Genomic DNA, 17,426 nt, shown 5'->3' on the forward strand with positions numbered 1-17,426 from the left:
GAGGCATCCTTTACACATCCAATCACTGACCTTAATCCTACAGGCACATTGATAGCACATCATTTTTCTGATATGAAGAGGGGTGGTTTGAATATGTCCCAAAGCTTGCTCATGCATTTTGATATGACTTGAGATCTTCCAAATATGCATTGTGTTATTCATGAGAAAAATGCAAAGAGAGAGAGAGAGAGAGAGAGAGTTGGGGGGAAAGCAAGTTGTGTTGTTTATATAATACAAACAAGAAGTCATTTAGGGTTTAGGGTTCATAGGGAAGGCGTTTAGAGAGAGAGGAGATAGATAGAGGGAGGAAGGTAGGGGGGGTTGCATATCCTTGCTTTATAGGTGCCCTAATAATTGCTTACCTAAGTCCTAGCATGAAGTGGTAGTCTCTTTAAAAATAACAAGATAGTTATTCAAAGTGCTTCAATTTGATGGACATCCACCCATCTAGGGGTCTTCAACCCATCCTACAAATGTCTAAATAATATGGAACTTTTCACTGGACTAGCAACTTGGAAAATTGCCAATCTATATGGATGCATACGGATTTGGGTTAAATGTCTACGTATGGGCAATAACAAGGAATGTGCATCCAAAACCGAAAGCAATTTGGAGCATATAATATCATATAACTAGAAAATGGTACATTACGTGTAGTTGCATTAGATGTGTGTGTCATGTTATTTACTTCATATCACAGTATCGCATAAAGTAGTACAAACGTCAGTATAAGACATAAGCTTAGCGCTTTCAATCGTAAATGTGCAGTGGCTTTGGTTATATGTTTATATCTATAGTCAGCATAATTTTATGATGATTGTCAATAGATTGGCAAGGTTGAAATTTGCTATGCTAGTGGTAATGGCAAGGCCCAAAAGAAAGTGTTCCATGAAAGGTAGGTTGCGTGGCAAATCCTAACGCTTACTCGGTCTTCTAATGAAAAGATGGGCCCGGAGAGCGGAGTTATCGCGTCACTATTTCTCCGTCAACGAAAATGAACAAGACTCAATATCCATCTGTCCTTCCTAAAAATACGTCTGGAGCGTCCATAGAGACACGAGACCTACCGTCTACGAGCTTCCTGAAGGCTGACCTCTCTCTCTCTCTCTCTCTCTCTCTCTCTCTCTCTCTCGCTCGCTCGCGGACTGTGGTCTGCCAGAACGCTAATCCCAGTGAGCATGGCGGATGATCATGAAAGCAAGCCATTTCACGTCTTGATGGTGGCGATGCCGGTACAGGGGCACATAAATCCCATGTTGAATTTGGCCTCTCGCCTGCTTACGCAGCACGCTGCGTGCACCATCACCTTTGTCACCGCGGAGTCCGCCATGGGCGCTGTGGTAAGGGACAGCAGCCTGGCTTGCAAGACCCGCGTCCTCTTTCGCTCCATCCCAGACGCTGCCGGGGTCCCTGCACCGCATCCTGGCATGTCTCTGTGGGACATCACCAAGATCATCTCCGGCCTGAGCCGTCACGCAGCGCTAATCGAGCGCATGGTCCTCGACAGCTGCCGCGCCCAGCGGCTACCTCCAACGTCCAGATGTGTTCCCAAGATCTCATTCGTCGTCGCTGATTCCAGTCTCTATTGGATGCGCAGCCTCAGCCGCAAGCTTGGCCTCCCTTGTGCCATCCTCTGGATCGGCAGCGCTGCCACACTCAGCATTGGCTTTCTCGCTAAAGCAGGAAAGGTCCATCCTTGGTGTGAGTTCTCTCTCTCTCTCTCTCTCTCTCTCTCTCTCTCTCAAATTATGTGATGCAAATGTTTGCAGGTCAATCTCTTAAGAGTGCTTGCCATCGTATTGTAAAGTTATCTCGATCTCTTATAAGAGTTTAATTTTCTCTTACCACATAAACCTCCTCACGTGTTCGCATCACAAAACTACGTAGAACAAGCATAGCCCCATCAAAACCTCTAAATGCCTCTAGAGCCAAGTGGATTGTATCCCAAAGTGTTTTAAGCGTGTGGGTATGTACATGTGTGGATGGGTACATGGATACATCCCTTCTAGATATCTTTCAAATTTCATGTTTTCTCAAAAATAAGAAGAAATGAGAAGTAGCCTAGTCAAAATCATCAATGAGTCCAATAATTAACATGCACTGTCAAAATAGTTACATGCACAATAGTTACATGGTGTGCATGTTGTCCGATTGTTACATGATGTGCATGTTGTCCAATTGTTAGTGCACATCTTACATGATGTGCATCTCACAATGTGATTTGCTAACCATCTATATAGTACTTCACAAGTGACTAAGAGGAAAGTTAAGCAAACACTAGTGGGGGTCACTTGTGAATTACTAACCAATATTTATACTACACCTAAAAAGTGACAAGGAGCCATGTTCAACCAACACTAATGGGGATAGCAAAGTATCTATGTGTTGGCTATAATAAAAGCAAGTTCTTAAGAATGTATGCTAGATTTTGGAGATTGGTTGCTTACTTTTGTTGACAACATATACCGATCATTTATTTGTTACATCTTTACTTCCCCTAGTAAACCTATGTTCCTCACAAGCCCTTTAGTAGATGTTGTGAGGGTTTTGACAAAATCTACTTCCCCCCATTCTCAACATAAGTGGGAGTTGAGTTACTTCATTCTCACTACCATTAGTCCCCCTCAATACACCATAGCTCCAAGCTATCCTTGTTGCACAATTTGAGCATCTACATGCATGCTCATTGTAGAGCTAAACTAAGAAGAGCCAATTCTCCCTTCCCTTATTTCATTCTCCATAACTCAAACATGAAATCAAGGGGAGTATATGGGGTGGAGAACTCAATGAGAACGAGCACATAATAATTAGTTATTTTGATGCAAACACCAATGAACACAATATTAGTAAGTTTGGAAATCTCCCAATTCTCATTTTTTGAATACTAAAAAGGTGGCACTCGAATAACATGCCCATAAGTTTCTCAAAATCATATGATGTGGCATATTATTAAAAGAGCTTAGTGTTCAATTTATGACAAATCCAAAGATTTGACCATGTGTCCCAAACTTATGGGAAATTCCCATATTCCCCAATATGGTGTTAATGTGGACATGTCTTGAATGGTCAATAGTGTTTATTAAAGTGCCATTTGCCATTTGTTGTTCAATGCTATTTTGAGGTGTATTGCCACCCATCTCTTCAACTTTAGCATCAAAGGCACAAAAAAGGCAACATTTTTTCCCTCTTACTACCATTACCAAATTCACATCGCTTTAGTGTCATCATGTTAGGTGCTATGTCAACCAGGATGTCAACCATCAACTAAATGCAACATAGTGATTGCTATTATTATGTGTGCAATTTGAGATAGAAAGCCTTTGGTTGAGAATGCACATGATTGTGACTAGATCATAGACTTTATCACAATGGAACATGAACATTCACCATACACTTGGTTTATACTTTGAAATTCTTTAACTTTGAGGACTAAGCAATATATGGGGTAAACTCTTATGCTTCCTCAATCATCAGTTTCAACCATAGCACATTTGTTTTTTGGTGTGTGTCTCATCTCATGGTAAATACAAAACCTCAAGGTGAATTTGAGTTTAAATTGTCGTATTTACAACATTTTAGTGAATGCCTTATATGCTACGTTTTAATGTCTAAAGTAGAATATGACTTGCTAGATATTGTAAACATGTTTTTGAGCATATAACTTTTAGAGTAAATTTTTAATCAGTAAATTAAATGCATAAATGTATGAACACTTACCTTTTATGAAATGATTGTAAATAAGATGCCTACATAGAAATTAAGGAGAGTTTCTCTTTGATAAAAAAACTAATCATTTCTAAGTACCATGAGCACTTTAACTACGCATGTTGTGGTTACAACTCTTAGATGTTGACTTAGTAGTAGCAAGAAGGTAGATATTTGTGGATCTCATGTATGCATGCATTCTTTTCATTATAACACAATTTGTTTTGGTGTGAACTAAGCCTCCTACTATGGAATACCATATTGGGGAATATAGGAGTTTCCCATAAGTTTGGGACACGTGGCCAAATATTTGGATTTTCTATAACTTGAGCACGATAACTCCAAATCGAGTGCTCTATAGCTCAATAGATTCTATTTTTCAAGCGCTTTCTAATGATAGGTCACATCATATGGTTTTGAGAAACTTATGGGTATGTTATCCGGGTGCCAACTTTTTAGTATTCAAAAAATGGGAATTGGGAGATTCCCAAACTCACTAATATTGTGTTATGGATACTATAGCTATCCATATTATGTTTTTTGCTCCTAAGTATTGAGTTCATGCCAACAAGAAGTTAGATAGGTGTGGATATAATCATGTGAAAAAGTCCATGTGTTAGATCCCAACTCTTTAGGCACTTCCATATGATATAGAAATGTGTGTGTGTGTGTGTGTGTGTGTGTGTGTGTGTGTGTGTGTGTGTGCGGTCACTTACTAGGTAGTTGGTAGATTGAATGCATAATAACTCACACATCTTATGATCAATTCCTAATTTTGATCATAATCTATTAAACAATATAGAAAGAAGACTTTTGTGGTTAGAGAGAGAGAGAGAGAGAGGGAGAGAGGTATTTAATCAGTTAGATGCATGTTGACCTAGAGATTTTGAACTCAATACCCACATGAATGGTCATTCGTTAGTAGGAATATTAGAAATGAAATTTGAGAGAGAGAGAGAGAGAGAGAGAGAGAGAGAGAGAGTCAATTCCTACAGTTGGATCAATGTTAGGATTTGATGTGCACCTTCGATCTTTACTAGACATGGATTTCCCAAGCTTATCCACCCCTAGAAGTGGACAAATTTGGCAATGCCAATATATGGATGATTCCCTTGTATTTTTTGGGTCCCAAAATTTTTCTTCAAGGTTTGAAACTTTACATGTGTGGAAATCAAATATAACAAGTGGATAACATAGAGAAAACTTAGAGTCTATATCATTCATGGGCCATTAGATCATGAAGGAATAAAGAAAAGGACAAATGCATGAAGTGTTATCCATAATTATCCACCTTAAGTCGTTATATAAATGCAAAAAAAGTAATACCAAAAAAGTCAAGTTGTACTTGCATAAGGCATTAAGGCACTACATTGACCAAGGAAAAAATAAATGACTTCTATGTTGTCCTAATAGTGATTCAACTCTCTTGTCCTTTATGCTTTTCCAAGGCTCAAAGTTTGTCTATCTTTGTGATATTGAAGCCAATAGAATCATGGCAATTGAGATGCCTTGTTTGGTGGAGGAGACCTTTTCACCATGAACCATTCACGCACTCCATCTACATCTCATAACCCATTTGGTGGATAAGATGTCTATACGTAGCATAGTGCATGCTTAATGGATATTCTTAAGTATTTTATGAGGACCTTGAAGGATTTTATGAGACAACATCCAAGGTCAAAAGGTAGCATGTGTGAAGATTGGTTGGTGTAGAAATCAATTGTCCACATCTCTAAATGTCTTGTCCAAGTGGATTCCTCCCTCCCATGAATGTGGTGCTTTGAGAGAGTTGATGAAAAACATGGATGATTGGTGTGGGTCTAATCCAAGATATCTATGAGCTCAATTATCAAACCTTCTTTGTATATGTCATGGACATTAAGTGCACTCTTGGATTATAACTATCCTTATATGTGATAAGCCAAATTATGTTATTGTGTGAGAACATGTCTCTTCAAAATTGTTGTGACTCCACAAAGATTGGGGGTACAATGACCATTAAATGAGTGAGGATGGGCTTAGGGTAAAAGGGCCATTAGAGTGACATCAAAATTTATTGTCATTGGAAATGCAATGAGACCACCATGTCCACAAACATGTGAGACGATTCTACTTTTTCATACATAGAGATGCTCAAAAACTCCTATTGGCTTGAATCATGGTCATTTGCAAGGAGAGACTTCCTAAAATTTTTGGGTGACATTTAGGGACTAAAAGAGGATAGAAACATAGATTGAAATACATTAAAAAAGTAGATTTTAGTTTTCAAATTTCCAACCAATTAAATTTGTGGAAGTTGAGAGAGTGCAAGTTTTTTAGGGGGGTTACCTATACCGTCATTGGGGGTTGTAAACTTAGTGGGCCCCTTACCCTACTCTCACTCTAGTGTTTTAGGCATGGGCAAGAACGAACCTAAAAGAGTAGAGGCTTTGACTCCAAGTTGGATTAACTTGATCTCCAGTGGAGCTACTTGTCTTTGCTATACATGTGGGGTGTCAAAAATTACTTGAGGTTCACCTTGTCATATTCGACAGGTGATCGACGTGCACAACAATTGACCCAAATGTGTTGGTAATATTAATCAACACCTCTTAGAAATATTGGGGGCAAATACTAACACTTAAATTGTAAAATGATGAACCCTGATGCACGAAAATGGACCTAGTCTGAGGAGCTACCATTATTCCAAAACACAAGGCAATGCAATCTATCAATTTCATAATAAATTTAAGCTTAAATTATGTTTATATATATATATATATATATATTTGCACATTCGTCAAACCCCCCCCCCCCCAAAAAAAATGGCTAGCGATTGCAAAAAGACAAAGACAAGTGCAAGGTTTTTATCCAAACCAATGTTCATAGAAAACCGTCCTGTAGTGTATTTTTCCCATATGCTAGATTCTCAAAAAACTAATTGCAATTAAAGTTCGTCTTGATGAAAATCAACATTTTATTTTAAAGGCATTTTAGTTATAAAGCCGACAATTTCCCTCCCAAAAACCGAGTTAAGCCTATTCCTTTTTTCCATTGGATGGGAAAAAAGTTTTTCCCGATCACTGATCCAAACCGGTACGGAGCCATAAATTAAGTGTACATACTATGATTAAGTGTACATATTAATTCTTGCTCATGTATGTCCATAGTATGTCCATTAATATGTACACTTAATCATAGTATGTCCATAGTATGTCCATAAATCTGAACCATAAATAGTCAACACACATTGTCCAATAGTAGATGTGCATTGCATAGTGTAATTTACTAACCATATATATGCCACTTGACAAGTGACTAAAATCAATGTTCATGAGTGGTGGTCACTTTGCAAGTTACCAGCCATTTATATGACACCTAACATGTCACTAAGAGCTATGCTCAACCAACACAAATGGGGGAAGTAAAGTGACAACGAGGTGCTAGGGTTTCTTCTTATTGCACCATGTGCTCGTAAACATATGTTTGTTGTCTAAAATAAAATCAAGTTTTCAAGACTATGTATCATGGACATACTATGATTAAGTGTACATATTAATTCTTGCTCATGTCATATGAATCCACATCCCATGGGAACGCACCTTTAATAGGACATCCTCGAGCCCATATGAATCCATCCTTGCCATGTCATCATAAACCTTCTATAAGATATGCAAGTTTTCACCTACATCATCGATGATGTCATCATGGAACATTCTAGAAGATCTTTAGCCGCCCTCCAATACATATAAAAGGAGGGGCTCGCCATAGAGCTCCTTAGTCTTGCCAATGCTAGTCTTGGGAGCTCAAGGAGTCAAAACCTCCAAGCAAGTAATTTTGAGTTCTAGTTTCAGTTCTTATCTAGTAATAGTATTTAGTCTTGTCTTGTCTTCCATTATACTCCTGTTGTCTTGTCACCTTGTAATATTGTAGTATGAGATCTTGTATTGTATCTTGTTCATCCCCATTTAGGGAGATCTTGAAATTCTAATATCTTGTATCCATACCTACAGTCCCAGGTTGTGGGATCCTTCATATCCTATCGAGTCATGTTGTCTATACCTGCGGTCTCGAGTTGTGAAACTTTCCATATCTTATTAAGTTATCAATGCACCTTATGCCTCTACTTGGGATTATCTTGTAATCAAAATTCTTCTAACAAATCTTGCATCTAGTCTAGTCTCTTGAGCACAATCTAATGCTCCCATAATAGTTTAGCAAAACCACTTTCTAGCCCTATTGAGTACAATGGAGGCGACCCTTGAAATAATCGAGCTCCTCAGTCTTGCCGATGCCAGTCTTGGGAGCTCAATGAGTCAAGACCTCCAAGTAAGTAACTTCACATTCTAGTTCTAGTTCTTGACTAGTCGTGGCATCTAGTCTTGTCTTGTCTTCCATTATACTCCTATTGTCTTGTCACCTTGTAATCTCGTAGTATGAGATATTGTCTAGTACTGTCTTGTATCTTGTTCATTCCCATCGATGGAGACCTTGTAATTCTGATATCTTGTGTTAACCCCAACACAAAGAAAGCAAAAGGAAGTGGAAAAGGCGCAGGGCAAAGGCGGAAAAAAGGAAGCCCGACTGAAGAAAGAAAAGGAGGAAAAGCCAAAAGCGCAAGGGCAACCTTAAAAGTCCAAGGCAAAGGCAAAAGGGGAAAGGCGCATTTTAAAATGAAAAGGTGCACCCTGAAATCTTGTAAAAGAGCGCCGGGCTCTCACCCGTGCAATTTGTAAATGAAGACGGGCGGTGGAAAGGAAGCTAGGAAGATAGAAGGATAATGGGAAAAAGGGCCTAGGCTATGGCCGGCCATGTAAAAAGGGAAAAAGGGGATGACCGCCCAAAAGGGATTTAGGGTTTTGTATATAAAGTTGAAAAGTGAATGAGAAGCTCATTCTTGTGTATGGCCAAAAGTAGCTCTCCTCTTCTTCTTCTTCTTCTTGTTCTTGCTTGCTTGAGCTTGTGCTTGAGAGAGGGAGTGTGAGAGTGTGAGGGAGTGAGTGTGTGAGGGTGAGGGACCGAGGAGGAGAAGCTCTCCATCTTCTCCTCTCTTCTTCTCTTCTATTCTCTTCTCTTGTCTTGCTCGCGGCAATGGAGCTTGGAGTGTGGAGCTTGAGGATGGAGCTTGCTTGAAGCTTGCACTTGGATCGTGGAGCTACCGGAGTGCGTGGGAGAGGAGGTAACTCGAACGGCACGGAGGTAAGCTCACTACACCCGTAGATATGGATGGCGCGTCGGCTATGTGAGAGGTAGCCATTAGTGCTCGGCTTGGAACGCTTGAATCAATAAGCGGTCCGTGGGTCTTGGCGGTTGAGTGAAAGCTCCCACATTTTGGTTCCGTTGTCGGGACCAACGGATTCAAGCCTTGAGCGCTTGCGCGCTTGGAATCGAGCATCAAAGTAAGGGGTTTCCCCCGAACCGGTGCTTGAGGTAGATAGGTAGGAAGCGAGGGGGTTGAAGATGGTATTCGATCTCCTTGGCAAGTAGGTTTTTTTCTTTCTGTGATTTATGCTGTGGAATGGAGTAGTATAGGTATTTATTTTGTGATTTGGATGCATTTAGGGTAGGAAAAAACAAAGAAAAAGAAGAAAAAAAGGAAACAAACAGTAGGGTCCCCTGTTGCTGTATAACAGGCTAAAAGAGGGAAATAGGGGCACAGATCCTTGGAGTGCCGTTCGATTCGAGCACCATAGTGGTTCCAGGCATGTCTGGCATTTCCTTATAGTGTCTTGCACCTATCTGGAAGGCGTTGGCCGATTCGGTGTAGTAGACGTCAATCTAGAGGCATCGCGTGCAACTCGCGGGCCATCGGCCGCGTCGTCAGACTTGGCCGTCCGAGTCCCAGAATCGGACCAGTTTGGAATCGGAGCACCGTCCGATCGGACGTGCCACGTGGCACTCGGACCAACCCGTCCGATTTTGAGAATCGGACTCTCGGAGGACTCGGACTCGGACGCTCGTCCGATCGGACCATCCTGTCCGATCGGACCACTCGGACCAACCGGTCCGACTCGGACACTTGGACACTCGGACGAGTCCATAATCGGACCACTGACAATCGGACCAGTCTGGTCCGATTCCCAGAATCGGACCAGCCAGAATCGAACCACCCTGTCCGATCCGATTCCCAGAATCGGACCACTTGAAAATCGGACCACTTTTTGGTCCGATCAGACGTGACCAAAATCGGACCACTGGGCCGATCGGACCAACCCATAATCGGACGTCCGATTCTGATAATCGGACTCCTGAAAATCGGACATCTGAGAATCGAACAAAAACTGTCAAAATCGGACACGTGTCTAGAACACAACTTTTGATATATCTAAACCCCGAGATTGACCCTTAAGGCTGCGTAGAGCTGAAGGCACATCACAGATCCATAACCGGGCTTAAGTTTAGAGCACGTAGTTCAAAATTTGGCTATAAACGGTCCTCCAAATCGCATATGGCGTCTACCGTAACGGCCCTGCGGGCTGGGGGGGACTACCCCCCCTGGACCCCCGCAGAGGGGGCTCTGCCCCCTCCTCACCTCCCCCGAGTAGGTTGGAGAGAAAACGCGCGCCGTGACAGGCCTCCCAAATTGGACCCTAGTGAAGTAATGGCTCTACACAATCATGGATTCTCACATGCAAAAGAGCAGCCAAAAGCCCATACCCGAACAGAGACAAACAGAGACCCTAGAACCTCAACGGGCCAATCTAGCCATCACGGGCAAAGAGGCCACATCACTAGAACACAAAGACATTGTGTTCATACCGTGTCTAGTCAGAGCAAAATGCAACTTCAGCAAGCTACAAATGCGAATATGACTAGACATAACACTCTTGACGAGAGATGCACCTTGAATAGCACTGCACTGACGATCCAAGACAGCAGTGGAGAATCCACATCTGGTCGTGCAGTCGAGAACTCAAGGGCAGCTGTCAGAAGGCTTAAATTTACAAGCCAGGACCCGGAAGATGAAGACATAGTACCACCTGCTTATCTTAGGGTCAAACTCACCGCAAAAAGAGAGCATACTATTGATGCTCTAATTGATGAAGGAGCAGATTTTAATATCTTGACCTATGAATCATGGACCCAACTAGGCCAACCAGAGCTCACACCGACTAGTGCAACTCTTAGCCCTTATGGGGGACACCCGCAAGCACTCATAGGGAAGTGCAAAATCCTTGCAACAATTGAAACAGAAAGCTTGCCTATCCTATTTCATGTTCCTCCAAAAAGTGCGATCTGTAGGAAAGAAACCCTCCTTGGAAGACCCTTCAAAAGGGCGACCAAGTGTGAGGCTGACTATGTAGCACAGAGGATACACCTGACACTACCGGGTGTGAGGATAGTCACGACCTTTAGCAAGGGTGACCTCATCGAACCTCAAGGAAAAGGCAAGGAAGGTGATGACATAACAGTCACGCCTACAAACGAGGGCAAGGACTTGTTGGAAGAGTTGATACAAGCACAGGTCGAACAACGAGGACCAGTGAGTGAGGCCATGCCTGAAACAAAAAGGTCAAGAGACAATGCCAAGGACGGGCTTTGGACTTACAAATATCGAAGAAGACCCCAAAAGAAGCCCAAGCCTTATAGACGGAGGCGTCGATGGAGGGCCAGCACAATGCCACGATGGATATCCAAGGCGTTGCTTCGGGCTCAAGGGTATTACGCAGGCAACCGATGGATTTGGGTGCCAAAACCCCTTGCTAAACCTCCCTGGTCGACTAAAGGCCAGAGTGCATCAAGAGCAAAAAAGCGTAGGAGGAGATCTAAGCGAAAAATCAGGTCTCGAGTCAACAACGGTGGAGTGACCGAGCCCCTCATGGCCGAAATCAAGAAGCCAAACGGGACCAATCGGAGGGTAGATCCTCGGCCTAGCGTGCTTGACAAGCAGATGCCAGATGTAATCGTTGAAGATACGCAGAAGCCGCTAGTGCCCAGGGAGCTTTTGATTCCCCAAGAGGATAGCAAGCATCATAGGCACAACATTGCTCATGGCAAGGTTAAATGCTCAACAAAGCAAATAGCAAAATCATCTAACAGCCATGAGCAAATCTCCAAGCCAGTGTCAAAGCCACTTAGGAGTCCGAAGTCTCCTACACCCACTTCCCCTACACGGACACAGGAAGCACAACACTCGTCAGATGCGGCTATTCAATCCCAATCTCAACCTACATCAAGGCTTCCAAATGTCCAAGAGGCAGGACACGACACCGTCTATGGCTCTCGGCCCAAGGGTATGCCTATGCAACCTAAGGTGGCTAGCTCAACCAATACTATTCAGCCTACACAAGGGAATGCTCTAAGAGCAACGACCAATTCTAATGGCCCTAAGGACTTGACACCGCAACCCAGCAAGGGTAGCCAGCCCGCTAAACCAGCTACCCCGACTTCCAATCAGGGATCACACCAGTCACAGCCCTTGGCCGTGACAATGCCCCTTGTGGAACATGTCCTTAGAAGTTCACCTATGGAAGAAGTGTCACAACCAACTTCCTCAAAAACTCCAGCACTTTCGGAGGGCCTAAAGCCTAGGACGGAGGAGTCAAACGCAAGGGAGTTGGTTGAAAAGCTAGACTCTTCGAAAAGGGCAGCAGTTGCGCCCTCACAATCGGGCAAGGCTATTCAGCAAACCGCGGCTATGTCCCATAAGGACACACTAGAGAAGGGAAATGCTGAGGCCCGACCAAGCACATCAACGGTCGATATAGCCCAGGGTCCTGAGTCATCGAGAGAGGCACCTTCATCGACCAAGAAAAAGAGGAGAAAGCAGAGAAGACAACAACAGATGCAGGTGGTTGTGGACTCCAAGAACATTGAGACGAAGGGCACTGGAGAGCTGATGAATGAAGCATCGAGTCCACCCACCAATGAACTCATTGATGCCTCTCCGAATAGTGGTGAAACCCCAGACACATTCGTGTGTTCTGTGAAACCAAAGCAGCCGTTGCCATCAACAGTTGCTTGCAACACTCTATCCACTGACAATAGAACTCACATTGATCAATCAAGAGTGGATACAACGCCGTCACAACAGGGTGACAAATCTATACCAGTCACATCCGAGAAGAACCATGACGAAATAACAACAAAACCTCAGGAGAAACGTGAGAACCCCAAGAGCACAAGGAATCCTAGCGTTGACCAATCTTGCTCATCGAGGCCTGAGCCCCCAGCCATGCTAAAGCCTAAGGAAACTCTTAGAACTTTGCATGAGATAGCAACCGAGCAAGCCCTCATTGAACATAGAAGTGTCACAGAATGCTTAACTGAGTTGGAGGCTAAGCTCAAAGTGGTCGCGCGAGTCTACGTCCTTGCGGACATGGGCACAATCCCCAAAGAGCAGCTCGGAGATTACTTGATCTTTCCTCTAACATGGGAAGAACAAGAACATCTTGATGGGCACTACGACAGATTCCTGCATGAACGCATGCGACTCATCCCTGACGAGGAGGCTGACGAACTGCGCTTATCCGTCACGTTCAATGAAGTGCTCTGTTGACCGAATCTTGTAGACATAGAGCTACTAAAGCGACTGTCAGCAGGCCAGAGTCAATTTGAGCGGCATTGGTGTGAAAGCCGCGTCGTAATGGCCGAACTAGGGGCTCAGATCATGACGGTCTCAGAAGAGCGGTTGGCCAAATGGCGGTCTCAAAGAGACCCAACCTACGTTGCACCAACTTCCCTTCGAGTGCTCACTGACATTCGGGGTATGGACTTAGCTAGAACTAGCCAAGAGAACGCTCTGTCTGATAAGGTTCTCACTGAGGAGGAGTTACATATTTCCAGTAGACTCGGACAAGGTTCCATGCTACTCGATGTGGCAAAATATCTATCGGTATTGAGTAAGCTGCCATGAATACTAGATGCGTGTGCCACACTCCAGTACAATCCTGAGTTCTACAATTGGTTTCTATCCTTGTGAGGTGACATGGATTCGTATATGTATAAATGTATATATAAACAATGATTTTTGTGTTACCCTGTATAGATACTATCAACACACACAAGCAATGATAGTCAAGCGCAGGGAGAAGAGTTGGTTCTAACAGGCTAACCTCCTCAAGTCCTCTTCTCATCACACATTTAAAAGCCGTGTGACCACTCCCACCTCCAAGTGAAAGGCATGCAACTGCAACCCATATTGCCACCATAGGAGGCCTTGGCCAACAACTCTGATGGTGTAGACAGGGTGTAGTCCCTTTCTATACACCTTCTTCCCTTTTTGGTCTATCCTTCCGAGGATGTGCCCTATCCCATTCCATGACAACCAATCCACACAACTTAGCATAAGCCAATATTGGCTAATGGCTGGAGGCAAAACAAACATCATCATGGGGGCCATCCCGTTATGACAAAACACTGCATGCCTCACCCCTCCCCTTCTTGTCACATGCGCTTGATAAACCACACTAAAATCCCCTCCATGCAAACAGTTGTATCCTATGTCCAGGTCTGACCCTGGGATTGCATCTTGCAGGCTTCCCTTTGTGGCGGAACGCATGGAGAATCATGGAGAGCTAGCATGCAAAGACGCTCTTCGCAAAAGACGGGAGCATGTGGCAAGCGCCCCTCCACCGGAGCACTATGTGCCCACTCTTAAAAGGTATGCCAAGAAACGCGGCCCCAAGCGGCACCGCCCCGGACGAAGGCCGAAGAATTTGCAGGTTAGGGGAGCGGACGCTCAGGGAGGCACACAAAAGGTGGCAATGCCAGTTGTACAGACCCCCAACGCACGCTCAGGTACCAGGTGCTCACGAAGTGACAAGGCGGCCAGGGATAGGGTAGAATTTAATGAATTGTTTAAAGACATTCTGGAAACGGTCGCGGCCCGGGACTACACCATTTATGTCCCAGTCGACATGTTCCCTGCCCAGCCTCACAGGAGCCCTGCACTAGCACCACCCTGGTCACCTAGCCAACCGGACTCACCCCGCCTGGTACCTATCGACTAAGCCCCTATGATGTACAAGTAACTTGGCAAGTCATCATGCCAGAACTTTTTGTTTTTGATGAGTAAAGGGGCAAGATCCCCACTTGTACACACTTCCTTCACCTACCGGTAATCTATGCGACCTTAACAAGTAATGGGATAGGCATCATAGCATTCAGAAAAAATTATGTCTTAACATGATTGCATTGATCCGATGTACTTAACGCAAGTGAGCATATACTCTCACAAAGTGACAAGTGGATGCAGAATGACACAGGTCAAGGGCTAGAAGTGTTTAATATCCAAGTCACCACAAGACCACCAACCCCACAAAGAACCATTATGGAGGAAGTGACAGGATACCAAAAAACAAAAGCCATGACGGAAACGCCACTGGATGGGAACCCAAGGATACCTTTGCAGAAAAAGCACATATTGCAATTGAGCATGGCCAAGGCATAATCATCGATTACCTCCTCCTAGACGGCCAACTCTATCTTCAGGCAGGAGCCACACTCTCAACAAGGGCGAACGTCTCTTCATCATCCAAGAGTCAATTCGCAAGATGCTCTACCCTTGTCCATGGACAACTCACTCCAAGTGCTACCTCAATTGTTCGATGTCTCACATGTTACAAAGAGGTTTGCAAAATCTCAAGTGTATCTCTTCATCTCAATAACAGTTCCTCTAGCATCAAGGCTGGTGACACAATCATCTTTGTAATATCCATTCTTCATAGCCTTTGGATCCCAACATTTCTCAAATCCAAATGAAAGGCTAACAGCCTCAACGTATGGCATTGATTGAATTCGTTTTTCCCACCAAAAAAAAAAAAAAAGAGAGGAAAAAAGGAAAAGAAAGAAAAAAAAAGAGAAAGAAGAAGAAAGAAAGAAAGAAAGAAAAAGATAAAAGAAAAAGAAAAAGAAAAAGAAAAGAAAAAAAGCACACACAATCACAGCACCGCACCTAGGGGTCCTCAAATTAGATACGTCCAGTGACCTTGGTTGGCTGGCTCCGTCCCTAATCCCCTAGCCCTTTGTACATCCCCCACAATTGTTCAGGGCACATCAAGGGCAAGACATACCTCGGGAGCTCACCTCGCCTATGGTTAGACTTGTCACCCTGAACCACTTGCACAATTCTCTCGCACTCATCTCAATGCCATTACCATCAATAGTGGTAAGCAAGGTATGAAAGACACCGGACAAGTACAACATACTTTTCTACGAGTAGCCACTAGCTACCAAAAGCTAAGACATCAAGGAGCTCAATTATGCTACATGGCCTTGACAAGACCATAATGATGTCTCAAGCAATATTCAAGTGTACTTTTCCCATCTTCATCGCCAAAATTTTTCCATCAACTTAGCCCCTTGCTACACTAACCCATTGCTATACAAGGAACCAGGTCGACAGTCTTCTAACTAAGTATAACCTAAATACTCACGAGTACTCACAGACTAATTGCACCAATGCATATACACGGTTTGGGTCCTCAAGTGCAGGACAATACTCCAAGATTACTTAGAGTTCGACCTGTCTCCCAAACTAATCAAAATATGTCTTGTGCATGATAAGAAGACTAGCACTACCCCTTAGGAAGAGACCACAGGAGAGGTTTTCAATTGCAGGTGTTGAAGACTCCAACGCAAGTGTCGTTTGCTCTTCATCAACACTCGACTCTGAATGCTTGTCCCTTACCATCCGACAAGCCCGCAAGGAATCGTCATGCGCACAATCCCCAACAAACCAACACTTGTGCTGGCCATCAATGCAATTCCCAACACAGCATAGCCCTACCACCAACTCCAACAACCTTCCACCTGCCACCTTGGCCACCAACAGGCCCCCAGGACGACCTTCTCCCACACCACCACCAACACTTCTCCACGGAAATCACAGGCGTCCTTGTCACCCACGTCTTTGGTGCATGCTACAGCCTGCTACCTACGACGGTGAGTGCCATGGGACTGGCACTCGTCTAGGAGGGGGTTAATGTTAACCCCAACACGAAGAAAGCAAAAGGAAGTGGAAAAGGAGCAGGGCAAAGGTGGAAAAAAGGAAGCCCAACTGAAGAAAGAAAAGGAGGAAAAGCCAAAAGCGCAAGGGCAACCTTAAAAGTCCAAGGCAAAGGCAAAAGGGGAAAGGCGCATTTTAAAATGAAAAGGCGCACCCTAAAATCTTGTAAAAGAGCGCCGGGCGGGCTCTCACCCGTGCAATTTGTAAATGAAGACGGGCGGTGGAAAGGAAGCTAGGAAGATAGAAGGATAATGGGAAAAAGGGCCTAGGCTATGGCCGGCCATGTAAAAAGGGAAAAAGGGGATGACCGCCCAAAAGGGATTTAGGGTTTTGTATATAAAGTTGAAAAGTGAATGAGAAGCTCATTCTTGTGTGTGGCCAAAAGTAGCTCTCCTCTTCTTCTTCTTCTTCTTGTTCTTGCTTGCTTGAGCGTGTGCTTGAGAGAGGGAGTGTGAGAGTGTGAGGGAGTGAGTGTGTGAGGGTGAGGGACCGAGGAGGAGAAGCTCTCCATCTTCTCCTCTCTTCTTCTCTTCTCTTCTCTTCTCTTGTCTTGCTCGCGGCAATGGAGCTTGGAGTGTGGAGCTTGAGGATGGAGCTTGCTTGAAGCTTGCACTTGGATCGTGGAGCTACCGGAGTGCGCGGGAGAGGAGGTAACTCGAACAGCACGGAGGTAAGCTCACTACACCCGTAGATATGGATGGCGCGTCGGCTATGTGAGAGGTAGCCATTAGTGCTCGGCTTGGAACGCTTGAATCAATAAGCGGTCCGTGGGTCTTGACGGTTGAGTGAAAGC

At 44.0% G+C, this 17,426-nt stretch overlaps 1 protein-coding gene across 2 annotated transcripts in view; it reads left to right on the forward strand.

The window, feature by feature from the left end:
- The first annotated feature begins 1,055 nt into the window (after window positions 1-1,055).
- Window positions 1,056-17,426, forward strand: part of LOC148039925 (UDP glycosyltransferase 9-like) — a 31,476-nt gene continuing 15,105 nt past the window's right edge. For both annotated transcript variants that reach the window (XM_087695274.1, XM_087695277.1), the window contains exon 1: window positions 1,056-1,701. In XM_087695274.1, coding sequence (XP_087551400.1) covers window positions 1,179-1,701 — 523 coding nt within the window. In that variant the 5' untranslated portion in view covers window positions 1,056-1,178. The remainder of the gene's footprint in view (window positions 1,702-17,426) is intronic.

The sequence above is a fragment of the Lygodium microphyllum genome, chromosome 2 (assembly GCF_053477565.2).
Source record: "Lygodium microphyllum isolate KBCC chromosome 2, Lygodium_microphyllum_v1.1.10, whole genome shotgun sequence".
In the NCBI taxonomy this organism is placed as follows: Eukaryota; Viridiplantae; Streptophyta; class Polypodiopsida; order Schizaeales; family Lygodiaceae; genus Lygodium; species Lygodium microphyllum.